The sequence below is a fragment of the Dromiciops gliroides genome, chromosome 2, assembly GCF_019393635.1.
Source record: "Dromiciops gliroides isolate mDroGli1 chromosome 2, mDroGli1.pri, whole genome shotgun sequence".
Taxonomy (NCBI): Eukaryota; Metazoa; Chordata; class Mammalia; order Microbiotheria; family Microbiotheriidae; genus Dromiciops; species Dromiciops gliroides.
In genome coordinates this window covers 60,625,572-60,638,427 of record NC_057862.1, presented here as the reverse complement: position 1 = coordinate 60,638,427, position 12,856 = coordinate 60,625,572, and the positions used below count along the sequence as shown (strand labels likewise).

The window sequence follows — 12,856 nt, the reverse complement described above, 5'->3', positions numbered from 1 at the left end:
GTTCTCGCTCCCCTTGGACACCTGCTCCATTGGCCGGTACTCTATCGATCTGCCCTAGGTCCCTCATGCTGCCTAGCTTCAAATGCCAGCCTTCTTCATCAGTCTTCTGTGGAGGTCAAGGCCAGATGGCTTGAGGTTGCCTATGAAATGAGCCTTCAGGCTCCTGTATATCAGGTATCTTCCTGGGAGCATCTCTCACCTCTCCTTGGGGGTCCCCTCACCCCTAATTCAGGTGCTCTGCTGGGGAAAAGCTGGACCTGTTGCTATTTTTGAGATCTTCACTTATCTCTACAACACCTGGAATTCTCCTTCCACTTCTTCTCTCCCTGAATGAAGCCCATGCATCCTTCAATGGCTGGCTCTGGTCCTACCTACCTTGCCCAGCCACCTCAGCCCTCCCTGACCTCCCCTGATTCCTGCAGCATTCATGGTTGGTATATCTCCAACGAAACTTTAGCTATCTGCGGCTTGCTCATTTATTTAGGACAAGGGATCACATCTGGTAAGCTTCCTGATTCCTGAACTTCGCCAGGCCTGGCACAGTACTGAGTATACAACAGGGACTCAATAAAGACTCTCACTGGCTAATTAGGGCTGAAACTCAGGGGTCTTGCCTGGATCCACTCTGATTCCTGAAGTGGCCAGTCCTTTAACCCTTAACAAACATGTCTCCAGCCATGAAGGCCAAAGGGAAGCCCTCTGAAGAGGCTTCTGTCCCCTCCCCATCTCTTCCACTCCTGATGGAGGCCCCAGCAAACAGACTCACTCTTTGTGATGCAGTGCTCTGCAGGCAGGAGGCGTTTCTTGAGTAAGCCCTGCAAGACGGAGCGGACAGAGGGCCGGTGGACTAACTGCAACACGAACAGATGCGACTGCCGAGGAGAGGAAGGAGTGAGTCATTTCACTGGAGCCTTAGTTTCTTTGTACAATGGGAATAGCAATACTTGTACTATCTACCTTGCAGGGTTGTTGTGTGCTGTGAGAGGCATTCACCACTGCTGCTGTTTGGATTACGCCCCTATAACCACACCACTGCCCACACCCACAGGCACCCAAAGGGACCACCAGTTAATAGATTTTGAACAGGAAAGGATATGAAGAGCCATCTAGCACCCTCCTTTCACAGTTGGGGAAACTGAGGCTTAGAGAAATTAAATAACTTGCCTAGGGTCAGACAACTAGTAAGTATGAGGTTCAGGATTTGAACTCAGGTCTTCTGACTCTAGGTCTAGGACAATCTACTACACCATACTGTCTCTTGGATAGGAAGCTGGGCTACTCCAGTAGACCTGGCCTCAGAAACTAAGGCAGAAGTCTGAAGGACCAACAGTGAGGGCCAACACTGAACTTGGAATCAGAAGATTTGGGTTCTAGTCTTGGTTCTGTCATTTGCTACCCATGAAACCTCATGAAAGTCATTTAAATTCTTGGAGCCTCAGCACTCCCATCTGAAAAATTGGGATATTGCATTACCTACCTCAAAGGGTTACCATGAGAGTCAAATGAGAATTACCGAATCTACACAATGGAAGGCTCTCAAAGACTCTCTAGTACAACCCTTCAAGAACAAGAATCCATTCCCCCAAAGACCTGATAGGTAGGCAGCCAGCCTCTGCCAGAAGACCTCCAATGAGGAAGAACCCAGTGCCTCCCATGGAAGCTCACTCCACTTTGGATTAGTTCTCATTGTTAGCAAGTTTCCCCTTATTATCAAGTCTAAATTTGCCTAAAAATCCCTTGTTCTATTTTCTAGGGCCAAGCTATACCACCTAAAACAGTGCCTGGCACACAGTAGGTATTTAATGGATACCTGTTAGCAGACTGCTTGATTTGTCACTAGCATTAGCATTTAGGATACAAAGTAGCACAACATGCAGTATGCACCCTCAAGGATCAATCAGTCCACCAAGAAGCATTTATTAAGCACCTACTATGTGCTAGACGCTGTGGATATAAATACAAAAGTGAATGCCTTCAAGGAACTTATCTTCTTCTGTGGGGAAACAACATATTCACGTGTTAAGTACAAGATCTATCAACATAGATGCTGTTCCAGGTTTGTTTCTTTGTTTTTCACAAAAAGGGAAGAGAATTGTGCCTGCAATTGTGAATCTGACTTTGATTTCTGGCAAATTCTAGAGTATACTATTTAAAGGGTGGTTAACGAACATTTAGAAAGGGAAGCAGTGATCACTAAGAGCCATCACAGCCTCATCAAGAACAGGTCATGCCAGACAAACTCCACTTCCTTTTCTGACATGGCTATTTGACTTGCAGATCAAGGAAAGGGTGTAGATATATTTTACCCTAGATTTCCATGAAACATCTAGCAAAGTTTTTCAGATTATTTTTGTGGGCAAAAATGAAAATTGTGGTCTAGGTGCTAGAATTGAAACAATTCCTATTCTCAATTAGGTTACATTCTAATTGGGGAGACAAATACATATAAATATATGTATATATTATGTGATATGATGTATTTTTATAATAGAATTTATAATATAAATATAAGGTTAATAATACAAATATATATAAGGTATTTAAATATAAAGTAACTGGGAATGGTTAATATTTTGTACTATTAGTATTATATTAAGCCCAATAAATATTCTGGTGAATGAACCAGCAAATGAATGACTAAAAGGTGACCAACCTAAAAACAATCTGTTTAAGTGGTTGTCTGATAATAATAATCCTGGTAATACATGAGAGCTTTGGGAAAACTTAGGATCATCAAGCTTTAACCATTCCCCACCCTCCCCCCCAAAAAACCCCCAAAGTTTAACCATTCCCACTTTATAAAATCTGGGGTTGTTTTTGATAGGTTGAGCAGTTTTGCTATAAAAAAAAATGGTTCCCTTTGTCTTTTAATTTTTTAAAACAATGTTCTGTCATAAGGAATAGCTCTCTGGGAAAAAGCTTGGTAATACACGGGTAAATCTAGGAGATATCAAAACAAAAGTCAATAAAAAATTATTTATAAAAGGTTAAAATAAAGACTACAACAACAGCAGCAGCATAACATAAGGGTCACTTGTCCTCTTGGGCCTGGGAACAGACACTACAACCTATGTTGCCCATGCATTCCCCTGGTGGAATCTTAGCCCAGTGGGGTTGGTGGTGGCAGCGAGCACACTCTTCATGTACTTACACAACAACACGCTGTGACTGTGATCTGGATGGTGTTTCTTCCCGGCTGGCAGACGTGCTTGAGGTGCAGAGGTTTGTGGGAGGTCTTGTTGTCCCCACGCTCGATGGTCAGAGGGGTGGCATTGACACTGACCTGGACTGAGGCCGGCCAGTTGGTGTTCATTTGCCTGTCCTCATGATGATAGCATTTAAACTGCAGCTCCAGGTCAGACCTGTGAGGCAGGATAGCACAGTGGTGCTCAGAGCCTTTCCCCCGACCTTGCACACACTCAACTTGGCCAGGAAGGAGGGAGAAATAAAACTGAAATGATTTGCCTTCTCTAGGACTGGCCACAATTCTCCAATCCTGATCTGGCCCCTCTCAATACCAAAGACATCTTCCTCCCACATCCTCCCACAATCCTCATCATGTTTGCCCTAGCCCTGATCGTGTTTCCCCATCCCAATTATACCCCCTCTCACTCCAACCACATCCCCCCCTCAAATGTCGATGCATTCCCTAACCCTGATCATATGCAACCTCTAGCACACCCCCCTCTAATTCCAAATGACATCCCCCTCTCCAATCCTGACCACATCCTTTGAACCCTGATCACCGAGTCCACCCAACTCGGACAGTGTTTTCCCTAGGGCCGACCACATCACTTGCTGATCCCGACCTTCCCAGCCCAAATGCAAACCATATCTGTCAACTCCAAGCTCATGGTTCCCTCCTCCCTACCCCACATTGGACTTTGGAGTTGAAGGAAGGAAAGCAAAAGAACATTCTGGAGCAATGTCCATTCTCTAATACTCTTTTGTTTTGGGGGGTGGGGGGGTTGGGGCAATGGGGGTTAAGTGACTTGCCCAGGGTCACACAGCTAGTAAGTGTTAAGTGTCTGAGGCTGGATTTGAACTCAGGTCCTCCTGACTCCAGGGCCGGTGGCTCTATCCACTGCGCCACCTAGCTGCCCCCTCCCAATACTTTTTTTTTTTTTGCAGGGCAGTGGGGGTTAAGTGACTTGCCCAAGGTCACACAGCTAGTAAGTGTCAAGTATCTAAGGCCGGATTTGAACTCAGGAACTCCTGAATCCAGGGCCGGTGCTTTATCCGCTGCACCACCTAGCTGCCCCCCCCACCCCAATACTCTTAATTCCCTTCAACTCAGATTCCCAAATTAAACAGAAGATAACAGAGGAACAGATGGCATCTCCTAACTCAGCCAGGGCCACTGCCTTATATAACTATTGTTGCTCTGTCAATGCTAACTACTGTAACTGACATTATTGATATTACTTTCATGAGGTCCTCCTTTCCTGGTTTCCTTTAGGTTAAAGGACATGAGTGCAAATCACCACAATTGAAATTCAGGCATGGCATTTCAGATAGAGACCTGGATTTGGAGTCTGGAAGACCTGGGTTCAAGTCCAACCATGAGTCCTTAATAAGTGAGAACCTCAGCCAGCTGATCTACAAAAAGGGAATATTATTACAGCTGGGTTCTCATGAAGATGGCCAGGTTTGGGGTGGGGGCCTTCTTAGGGGGAGAAGTGTCACAAAGCCACCTGCAGAAGTAGATTGCTGGAGGTTTTAATGATCTTAGGAAGGGGAGGTGGCTACAGGTTGGGCCATGTATGCTTCCCTCACTAATAGGATGGAAGAGAGAGAAAAAGAGTGAAAGAGAGAGGAGGGGGAGAGAAGCAGAGAGACAGAGACAGAGGGGGAGAGAGATTAAGTTAGGCTGTGTATATGTGTGTATACACATAATACATGTGTCATGTCATGTCCTATATAATTGCAGGGGATTAGTACTCAGGGCAGAGCTGGTCCAATAGCTATAAGCTCCAACCAGAGGAGGACCATTTCTGCTACCATCTGGGGTGCCATGGTCCCCGAATCTAGAGCTGGAGGCGGGGCTCAGAGGTCATCTAGTCCAGCCATTACATTTCCAGCAGTCATGTCTAACTCCCAGCACACCATCCACCTGACATTGGTGTGGATGTGGGTGCCCTCAGGGGTCACCCATCCTCCTGGAGCTCGGGGATGTCAGGATGCTCGGCTGAGATATTAAGTACCAGCTTTCCACTATGGTACGGGTTCATAAATCTATTGGATGGGTTTGCACAATCCTCAGCAGTTATTACTTAATAATAAGAACCAGCCAATAACCTCCTAGACTGAGGTAGGCTCAGCTGAGGGTACTCGAGATAATGAAATGCCAGTCGAGCAGTTATGACCTATGGAGGTAGGTGTTAATTACAGGCTGTGATCTATCTGTGGATTGGCCCTTCTCCCTTCTGGCCCTGGAGTCTTCCCGGATGAATTCCACCTGGCTGTGGTCCTGATGCAGCCTCTTCCCCAGTACTGATCCCCGCTGCTGTTTGGAGTTTACAAGCTCCACAGTTTATGTACTTGTGTCATTTTCATGGGTAGGACATTTATGACAACAGACCAGTAGCTCCAGGAGGTGGTGACCCGCACCTGTGTCTGTGGAAGGTGGGCTGGGAATCAGACACGACCCCTGAATATGAAGGGCTTGGACTCAGTAGCCTGGAGGTTCCTTTGCAAATGGACCTTTAGATAGCCAGGATGAACTGTGGTGGGAGGGGGCACTAGCTGGGTCGAGAGCCCGTTAAAGGTACAGACAGTGGCTTCCCCCCTTCAGAAAAGGAGGTCTCTGACAGCAAGAGCCATAGCTACCTAGAAGAGAGCTCCTTTCTCTGTTTCTTCTCACTGAATCCAGGACACGGATTTCCCAAAATCGGTGGTGGTGATGGTGGGATTTTAGTATATGATAACAGGCTGACTGTTTAACCCAGCATGACCATCTCCAGAGGGTAGTCCCACTCTTGGCATGAGGACAAGTCATGGGGAAGCACAGTGAGTTGGGGATGGGGGAGGGGTATCTAAGCATGGGAAGCATCCCCAGTAGAGTGGAAAGGAGACAACTGGGACTCAACTGGAAGAGGCTGTGCCACATCAGGTTCAGGATGTCTAAGTCTGGGAACTGTACTGGACCAAGAGATGTTTTGCCCCATCAGAATATTCAAAATCCTAAATATTTCCAAGTCATGATGTCAGCCTCAATGGCCAGAGCAGAGTCACACTGGCCTGCTTCCTCCACACTCATTTGTTAGGGGAGAGCTTGGCATTTCACTTCTGCTCCAGTTCTAGGGATAGATTGGGCGTGATTGGGCTGGTGCCCCAGGGGAGCCCTGGAAAGAGCTGCTCGCTGCTGGGAATCCCCATTGCATGACCCACCTCCACATCAGCGTCTGGTGGACAGTGGGCCTTAGGTGAAAGACGTGGTTGCTGACGGCCAGGTTGTGTTCCAACCGGAAGGGCTCCAACACCACTCCGTCCCGCACAGGGAAGGTCAGCCGGAGCTCATCATTGTGGTTGCCTGGGAGTGGAAAGGGAGAAATAGGCCAAACTTCTCATTATTTTATGTGTGTTTCAGTAGCACCGTGTTCATATCCCCGCATACTGACAGACAGGGAGGGTGGAGGACTCCTTATAAACACCTGGGTGTGCAGTAGGCATACCTTTATATACACTAAGTGCACACGCAAAGACGCAGATATACAGACACAAAAAGGTGCAGAGCAGCATACTTCCATGACACACACACACACACGTACACACCCACACCTGTACATGTGTACATACCTGCACACACATACATATAGGCAATAAAGGACTCAGAAAGAGCACTTGGTGGCTTAAAATTCTTCTTCTCCCTCAATTTGACAAACATTGATCCAGTCGATCCACACGCATTAAGGGTCTGCTATGGGCTAGGTCCTGGACTAGGCCGGGGTACAGAACCAGAAGGGAAATGAGCCCTTATAACCTAAGGAGCTCACCTTTTACTAGCATTTCCAAGGCAAACACTAGGTGAGGTCTCTGCTGGTCACTTATCATCTCCTTTTCAGTGTGTTTGGTCTCCTTGAGGGCTAGGTCTGTTTCTGCCTTGCCTTTGTACGCCCAGGGCTTAGCACGGACAGGGCCTGCCTGGCACACAGTAAGCACCCAAACGCTTGCTGATGGATGGACTGATTGTGCCCTGTCTCCCTGGCCAGACTACAGGTTTTACTGGGGCAGAGACCATGTCTTCAACTTTTCAGGTCCCCCTACTGTGCCTAGCACAGTACTCTGCACAAAGAAAGTGAGCATGCACTAAAAACCTGCTGAGACAAGCTGGCCTCAGGCCTCTGCCTTATTTCAAATCATCCACGCTTAGACAGCAGGGGGCCCCTTGACTCCCTCTCCTTGTCCTCAGGGACATACATCTTGTTTGGGGGGAGGGCCAAAGCCTCCCCTGTACCCATGATGGCTTATGATCAAGCTCACATTGAGACAAGCTGACCCAAGCTGTAAAGCTTGTGCCACTGGGACTGTTGCCGGCTATTATCTGTACAGAGGCTGAGAGGGGGAGTTTTTTTAGGAAGGGTTCTGAGGAGTTTGGAAAACTCGGTAGGCACCTCCATTCACCCTCCAGAGTCTAACACAGTCACCTCCTTTCACCCAGTTTCCTGTCTCGCTCCATCTTTGTTCTACCTGCCTAGAGAGGATTGTCATCGTTCAGTCATTTCAGCCACGTCCGACTCTTTGTGACCCCATTTGGGGTCTTCTTGGCCAAGATACCAGAAGGGTCTGCCATTTCCTTCTCCAGCTCATTTTACCAATGGGGAAACTGAGGCAAACAGGATTGAATGACTTGTCCAGTATCACAGCTAGTACATGTCTGATCTTTGAACTTAGGTCTTCCTAACTCTATCCATTGCCCCACCCAGCTGCCCTACAGAGCGGATTCCCCAAATCCAAATGCCCTCCTCTCCCCTCAGCTCACAACCTAGGGCTGCTTTCTCTGAACCCTCCTGCCCAGCACAAGAGCAAATGAGACACACCAGATGAGCATCAGAAGCAGTGGGTTGGAGAGCAGAGACCACATCCCACATTGTTCTACTCACTTGGAGGTGGGGGCAAAGCGCTGATATTTGGCTTAATGTCAGGAGGGAACGGTGGTTTGACATCCTGGCTGGGAGACAGGTACGGAGGGATACTGCTCCCAGGAGTCATGGGAGGGGTGGGGTTTCCTGGAACAGGTGAGTGAGGGTAATTTGCCACAGGGACTGGCCTGGAAGGCTGAAGAAAAACAGAAATCAATCATTTGTTTATTATTCCAGTAGAAAGGAGATTCTCATTCTCTCTCTCTCTCTCTCTCTGTCTCTCTGTCTCTGTCACCCATCCTCCTCCTAAAGTTCATCCAGGAAAACTCCTCCCTCATTGGCCATGCTCAGGGCAGCAGCCCAGAGAGGGAATGTTGGCCAACTGTTGGAGCTGGGAGCCAGCCCCTCCATACCACACTTCCCTGCACCGTCTCTCCCAACTATCTCTTACGTTTCTACATGGACATACACTTTGGAAAGTTTCCTTCCATCCCTATCCCTCCAACAGGAGGTTCTGTCCCACACAGTCAGTCACTGCTCCCCTGTGCCCCCAATGGCTCATATGAGGATGTATGTTTATCCAAATCAGCACTTACCCTGTTAACATTTCCTTGGCTGTAGTTGCTGTAGCTGCCTCCCGAGAAGGTGTTATTCTGTCCATTAAACTGATCTGGCTGTGAAAGTAGAACAAATCAGAAAGTGAATAAACATCATAAAATGGATCGTTCTCCTCTGCTCCCCTTCCCCCACCAGACCAGATGCCTGCCCGTCCAGCACCAACTTTAGGAAGGAGAATAATGAGAGAGCACACCAGATTTCCCAAAATGTTCTCCTCAGAGCAGCCTGGGAAAAGCAGGCCCCCTGAATTTTATTATTATCACTGTGTGACAGATGAGGGACCTGGGGCTCAGAGGGGTTGAGTGATTTCTTAAGCTCACACAGCTGGTAAATGTCAGGACCAGGACTGGCACCAGGTCTCTGCTGCCTTTAAGCCCCTTGCTCTTTCCACGGCAGAGGCCAAGCCATGCCCCCTTGAGGGCAAGGACGGGGTCTGTGTCATCTCTGTCCAAAGCTGTGGGCAGACAGTTATAAAATCTATCTGGGCCCAGGCAGAACAGATCCAGGTGCCCTTGCTGCCCTGTCAATGGCTGGGACCAAAATTGGGTTGGCTAAAGAGTCTTCTCTCTCCCAGGTGAACCCATAGCAACTTCAGTGGACAAATAATGTCAGAGAAGAAACATTAGGGAAATGGGGTGTCCGGAAGGGGGAGAAGTTGGTGCTTTTTCCCTGAATGATCATCCCCATTTTCTTTCTGGTCACTCATTCTTCAAAACTCTTAGAAATGGCTGTTACTAAATATTTTTGAGGGGAAGGAAAAGGTAGGCAAGAAAAACTGGGTTAAATGGTTCTGTGCCTCAGCTCCCTGAGAATCAGCAAATGGCAGCCACCAAATGCACACATCAAAGCCAGCATGACTGTCCCAAATGCAAGAGGATAGAAGCCATCCAGGACACTTGGGTGAGCCAATAAAACAGGGACTCCTCAGGTCTACCTCCAAAGAACCTCAAACATGCCAAGGGAGGGCAAAGATTCTATTCAAGAGTTGGCATGATAGATCTGTCAAACCTACCCAGCTACAGGCAAGAACAAGGAGCCTTGCTGCTCTGAGCAGTGCAGAAAGTCCCCAGTCCCCAGGAGAGGATGTTAAGGACCACACTTACCTTGTAATACTGCCCCATATTGACTGTTGGGGGTGGGTACTGCCCTGTGCTCTGCTGGCTCGGCATCCGCTGCCCAGGATAGTTGGGAGACGTAATAGGTCTTGGAGGGTTGGGGGTTGGGTACTGACCAGGTTGGGTTGGGAACTGGCTATTTGGTCCGTATTGCTGGTTTCCATAGTTGGGCTATTCCCCAAAAGAGACAGGAAAAGAGGGAGAGAATGATTGTCAAAGGCTGGTGGCATCTTACACAATGCTGAGGAAGACAGAATAACCACCTGTTGAACAGTGTTAGATATTCATTCCCAGCTTCACCTTGTAACCTATGCTAATTTCCTATGAGTGTCCTTACAATGAGTAAACCAATCCCACTTATTCCTGAAGACCGACCAGCTCATGTCCCATGTTCCCCCTTCCAACCAATCTCTCCCTCCTCTGAACTCATTCAGCACAGACCTACTGTCTGTACCACTAAAGATCTCTGATTGTTTTATACACGTTAGTCTTTTCTTCCCCACTAGATTTTATATTCCTGGAAAGCAAAAGCTATGATAATCCTTGTATAATCCCTACTGTGTAGAATAATAACAATAATAATAACAGGCAGCATCTCTAATCCAGAGCTTCGATGGTTTTAGAAAGTGTTTTATGTATGTTATCTCATTTGATCCTTACAATAACCCTGGGAAGTCAATGTTATCATTATCCCCTCCCTATTTTATAGATGAAGAAACTTCTCTGAGAAGTTAAGCCACTGCCCCCATTACAGAGCCGGGAGCATCTCAAGTGACATTCAAACCTGGGACTCCAAAGCCAGCGCTCTGTTTACCATGTCACTTAGACGTCTAGCACATCTCTGGGAGTAAGGTTTTTATGAAAGGACGCATTTAAGACCAGAAAATCTTCTATTTTTTACCTAACTACTTGTGTTGTTACAAGTGACACCCATTGATTACAGTGAAGACACAATGTCTCTGTGGTGGCAGTAATCTCCAGGGGGCGCAAGTGACAAACCTTGCCTGGTACATGAATGTGCCTGGTGTCACCCCACGCCAGCCCCCTCCCCCGCCCGTGTGGGGCTTGGCACATGGTGATTACAAACACTGGTTGATTGATTTCCATGGAACTGAGTAATAGGATGGAGTTGTGGAACCAGGTCAGGCCAATCCTTGGGCTGTGTCCACAGCAGGGGACATGAGGAACCCACTCTGCTTGGCACTCCCTACGTGGGTGGCACTTTGGAGAATGTCGAGGTTCTTTTGGATTGTACCTGGGTTTGTATTAATGTAGAGAACTCCTAGTGAGGAACTTCCCTTCACCAAAGCAGAAGAGCTCTGGTTCTGAAATTTATAGTTTGTTTTTTTTTGGATTTTTGCAGGGCAATGAGGGTTAAGTGACTTGACCAGGGTCACACAGCTAGTAAATGTCAAGTGTCTGAGGCCAGATTTGAACTCAGGTCCTCCTGAATCCAGGGCTGGTGATTTATCCACTGTGCCACCTAGCTACCCTATAGTTTTTTTTAATTGCGGGGGGGGGGGGCAGAGAGAGGAGTTTAAGAGATTCGATGACTCACCCAGGGCTAAACAGTAGGTGTAAAACCATTAAAGATCTATATTAGAAATACTAGCTGCTCTTATTCTTATTAGACACAGTACGGTATTATAAAAGGAGACTGGAACCTGGTTTTCCCTGATTCTTTGTCTACTATGCAATGCCATCTGTCTTTAAATTTAAAATAATTAACTGAAATCATAAATGATATTTTCCTAAAAAAAAAAAAGTTTCTTGATATATTATTTATTTGTTTGTTTGTTTTAAGTGAGGCAATTGGGGTTAAGTGACTTGCCCAGGGTCACATAGCTAGTAAGTGTTAAGTGCCTGAGGCCAGATTTGAACTTAGGTACTCCTGACTCCAGGGCTGGTGCTCTATCCACTGCACCATCTAGCTGCCCTGATATATTATTTATTTGAACATTCTTTTCTTTTTAAATTTTGAGTTCCAAATTTTCTCCCTCCCTCCCCCTTCCCTTCACTGAGAAGGTAAAGCAATATATCATCAATTATACATCTATCATCAACAATGCTGAACCTCAATTCAACCAAACTCTCACAGTAAACCTACTCAATTAAAAGAATTAAATAATTGCAAGACTGAATGATTTTAACTCCAAATCTCTAAACTTTTTAGTCATTTCTTCTTTCTAAGGCTCCATCAGGAATCTTTGTTCTCATCCTCTTTCCCCACTTTATGGACAAGTTATTACTTAATGAACAAATTATTTATTATGCTTGAAATTATTTCTAATAATTCTAATAATTAATATATCTTAATGGTAATTAATAATTAATGGGGGCAGCTAGGTGGTGCAGTGGATAGAGCACTGGCCCTGGAGTCAGGAGGACCTGAGTTCAAATTCAGCCTCAGACACTTAACACTTATTAGCTGTGTGACCCTGGGCAAGTCACTTAACCCCAATTGCCTCACCCAAAAAACCCAAAACAAAACAAAAAATTAATAATTAATGGGACAGCTAGGTGGTTCAGTGGTTAGAGAACCAGGCCTGGAATTAGAGAGATCTGAGTTCAAATCCTGCCTCAGATACTTACAAGCTGGGTGACCCAGGGCAAGTCCCTTAACCCCTAAATGCCTCAGTTCTTCATCTGTAAAACAGGGCCACACTGGAGAAGCAAATGGCAAATCACTCCAGTATCTTTGCCAAGAAAACCCCATGGATAGCTGTCTATGGTATCCCATAGAATTGGACATGACTGGACAGCATCAACTAATCAAATAATTAATAACCATTAATTGACCTCTTCTGCCTCCACCATTTTCTATTCACCTAGCTTGCTAACACTCCTTCCGGCCTTCTTGCTGTCCCACACCTGCCGGCCTTCCCTGCATTTAGAATTTTGTTCCCTGATCTCTCCTCATTGAGCCATTGCCCCATGGCTGGTCCATGTCGTTGGCTTGTAGTCCTTTCCCAGGGCAGAATGCTGCTGCTCTGACAACCTCTGGGCAGGTAGAACTTGGCTGGTCTGTAGCAGGTTATAGGC

General features: G+C 46.6%; 1 protein-coding gene across 10 annotated transcripts in view; it reads right to left on the bottom strand.

Moving 5' to 3' along the window:
- The window catches only part of ZMIZ1 (zinc finger MIZ-type containing 1), a 469,106-nt gene that overhangs the window by 19,026 nt on the left and 437,224 nt on the right, over window positions 1-12,856 (bottom strand). For all 10 annotated transcript variants that reach the window (XM_043990032.1, XM_043990041.1, XM_043990031.1 and 7 more), the window contains 6 exons: window positions 9,803-9,985; window positions 8,678-8,755; window positions 8,103-8,277; window positions 6,391-6,532; window positions 3,152-3,362; window positions 767-872 (listed from right to left, as the gene is read on the bottom strand). In XM_043990032.1, the coding sequence (XP_043845967.1) occupies window positions 767-872; window positions 3,152-3,362; window positions 6,391-6,532; window positions 8,103-8,277; window positions 8,678-8,755; window positions 9,803-9,985 (895 nt within the window). The remainder of the gene's footprint in view (window positions 1-766; window positions 873-3,151; window positions 3,363-6,390; window positions 6,533-8,102; window positions 8,278-8,677; window positions 8,756-9,802; window positions 9,986-12,856) is intronic.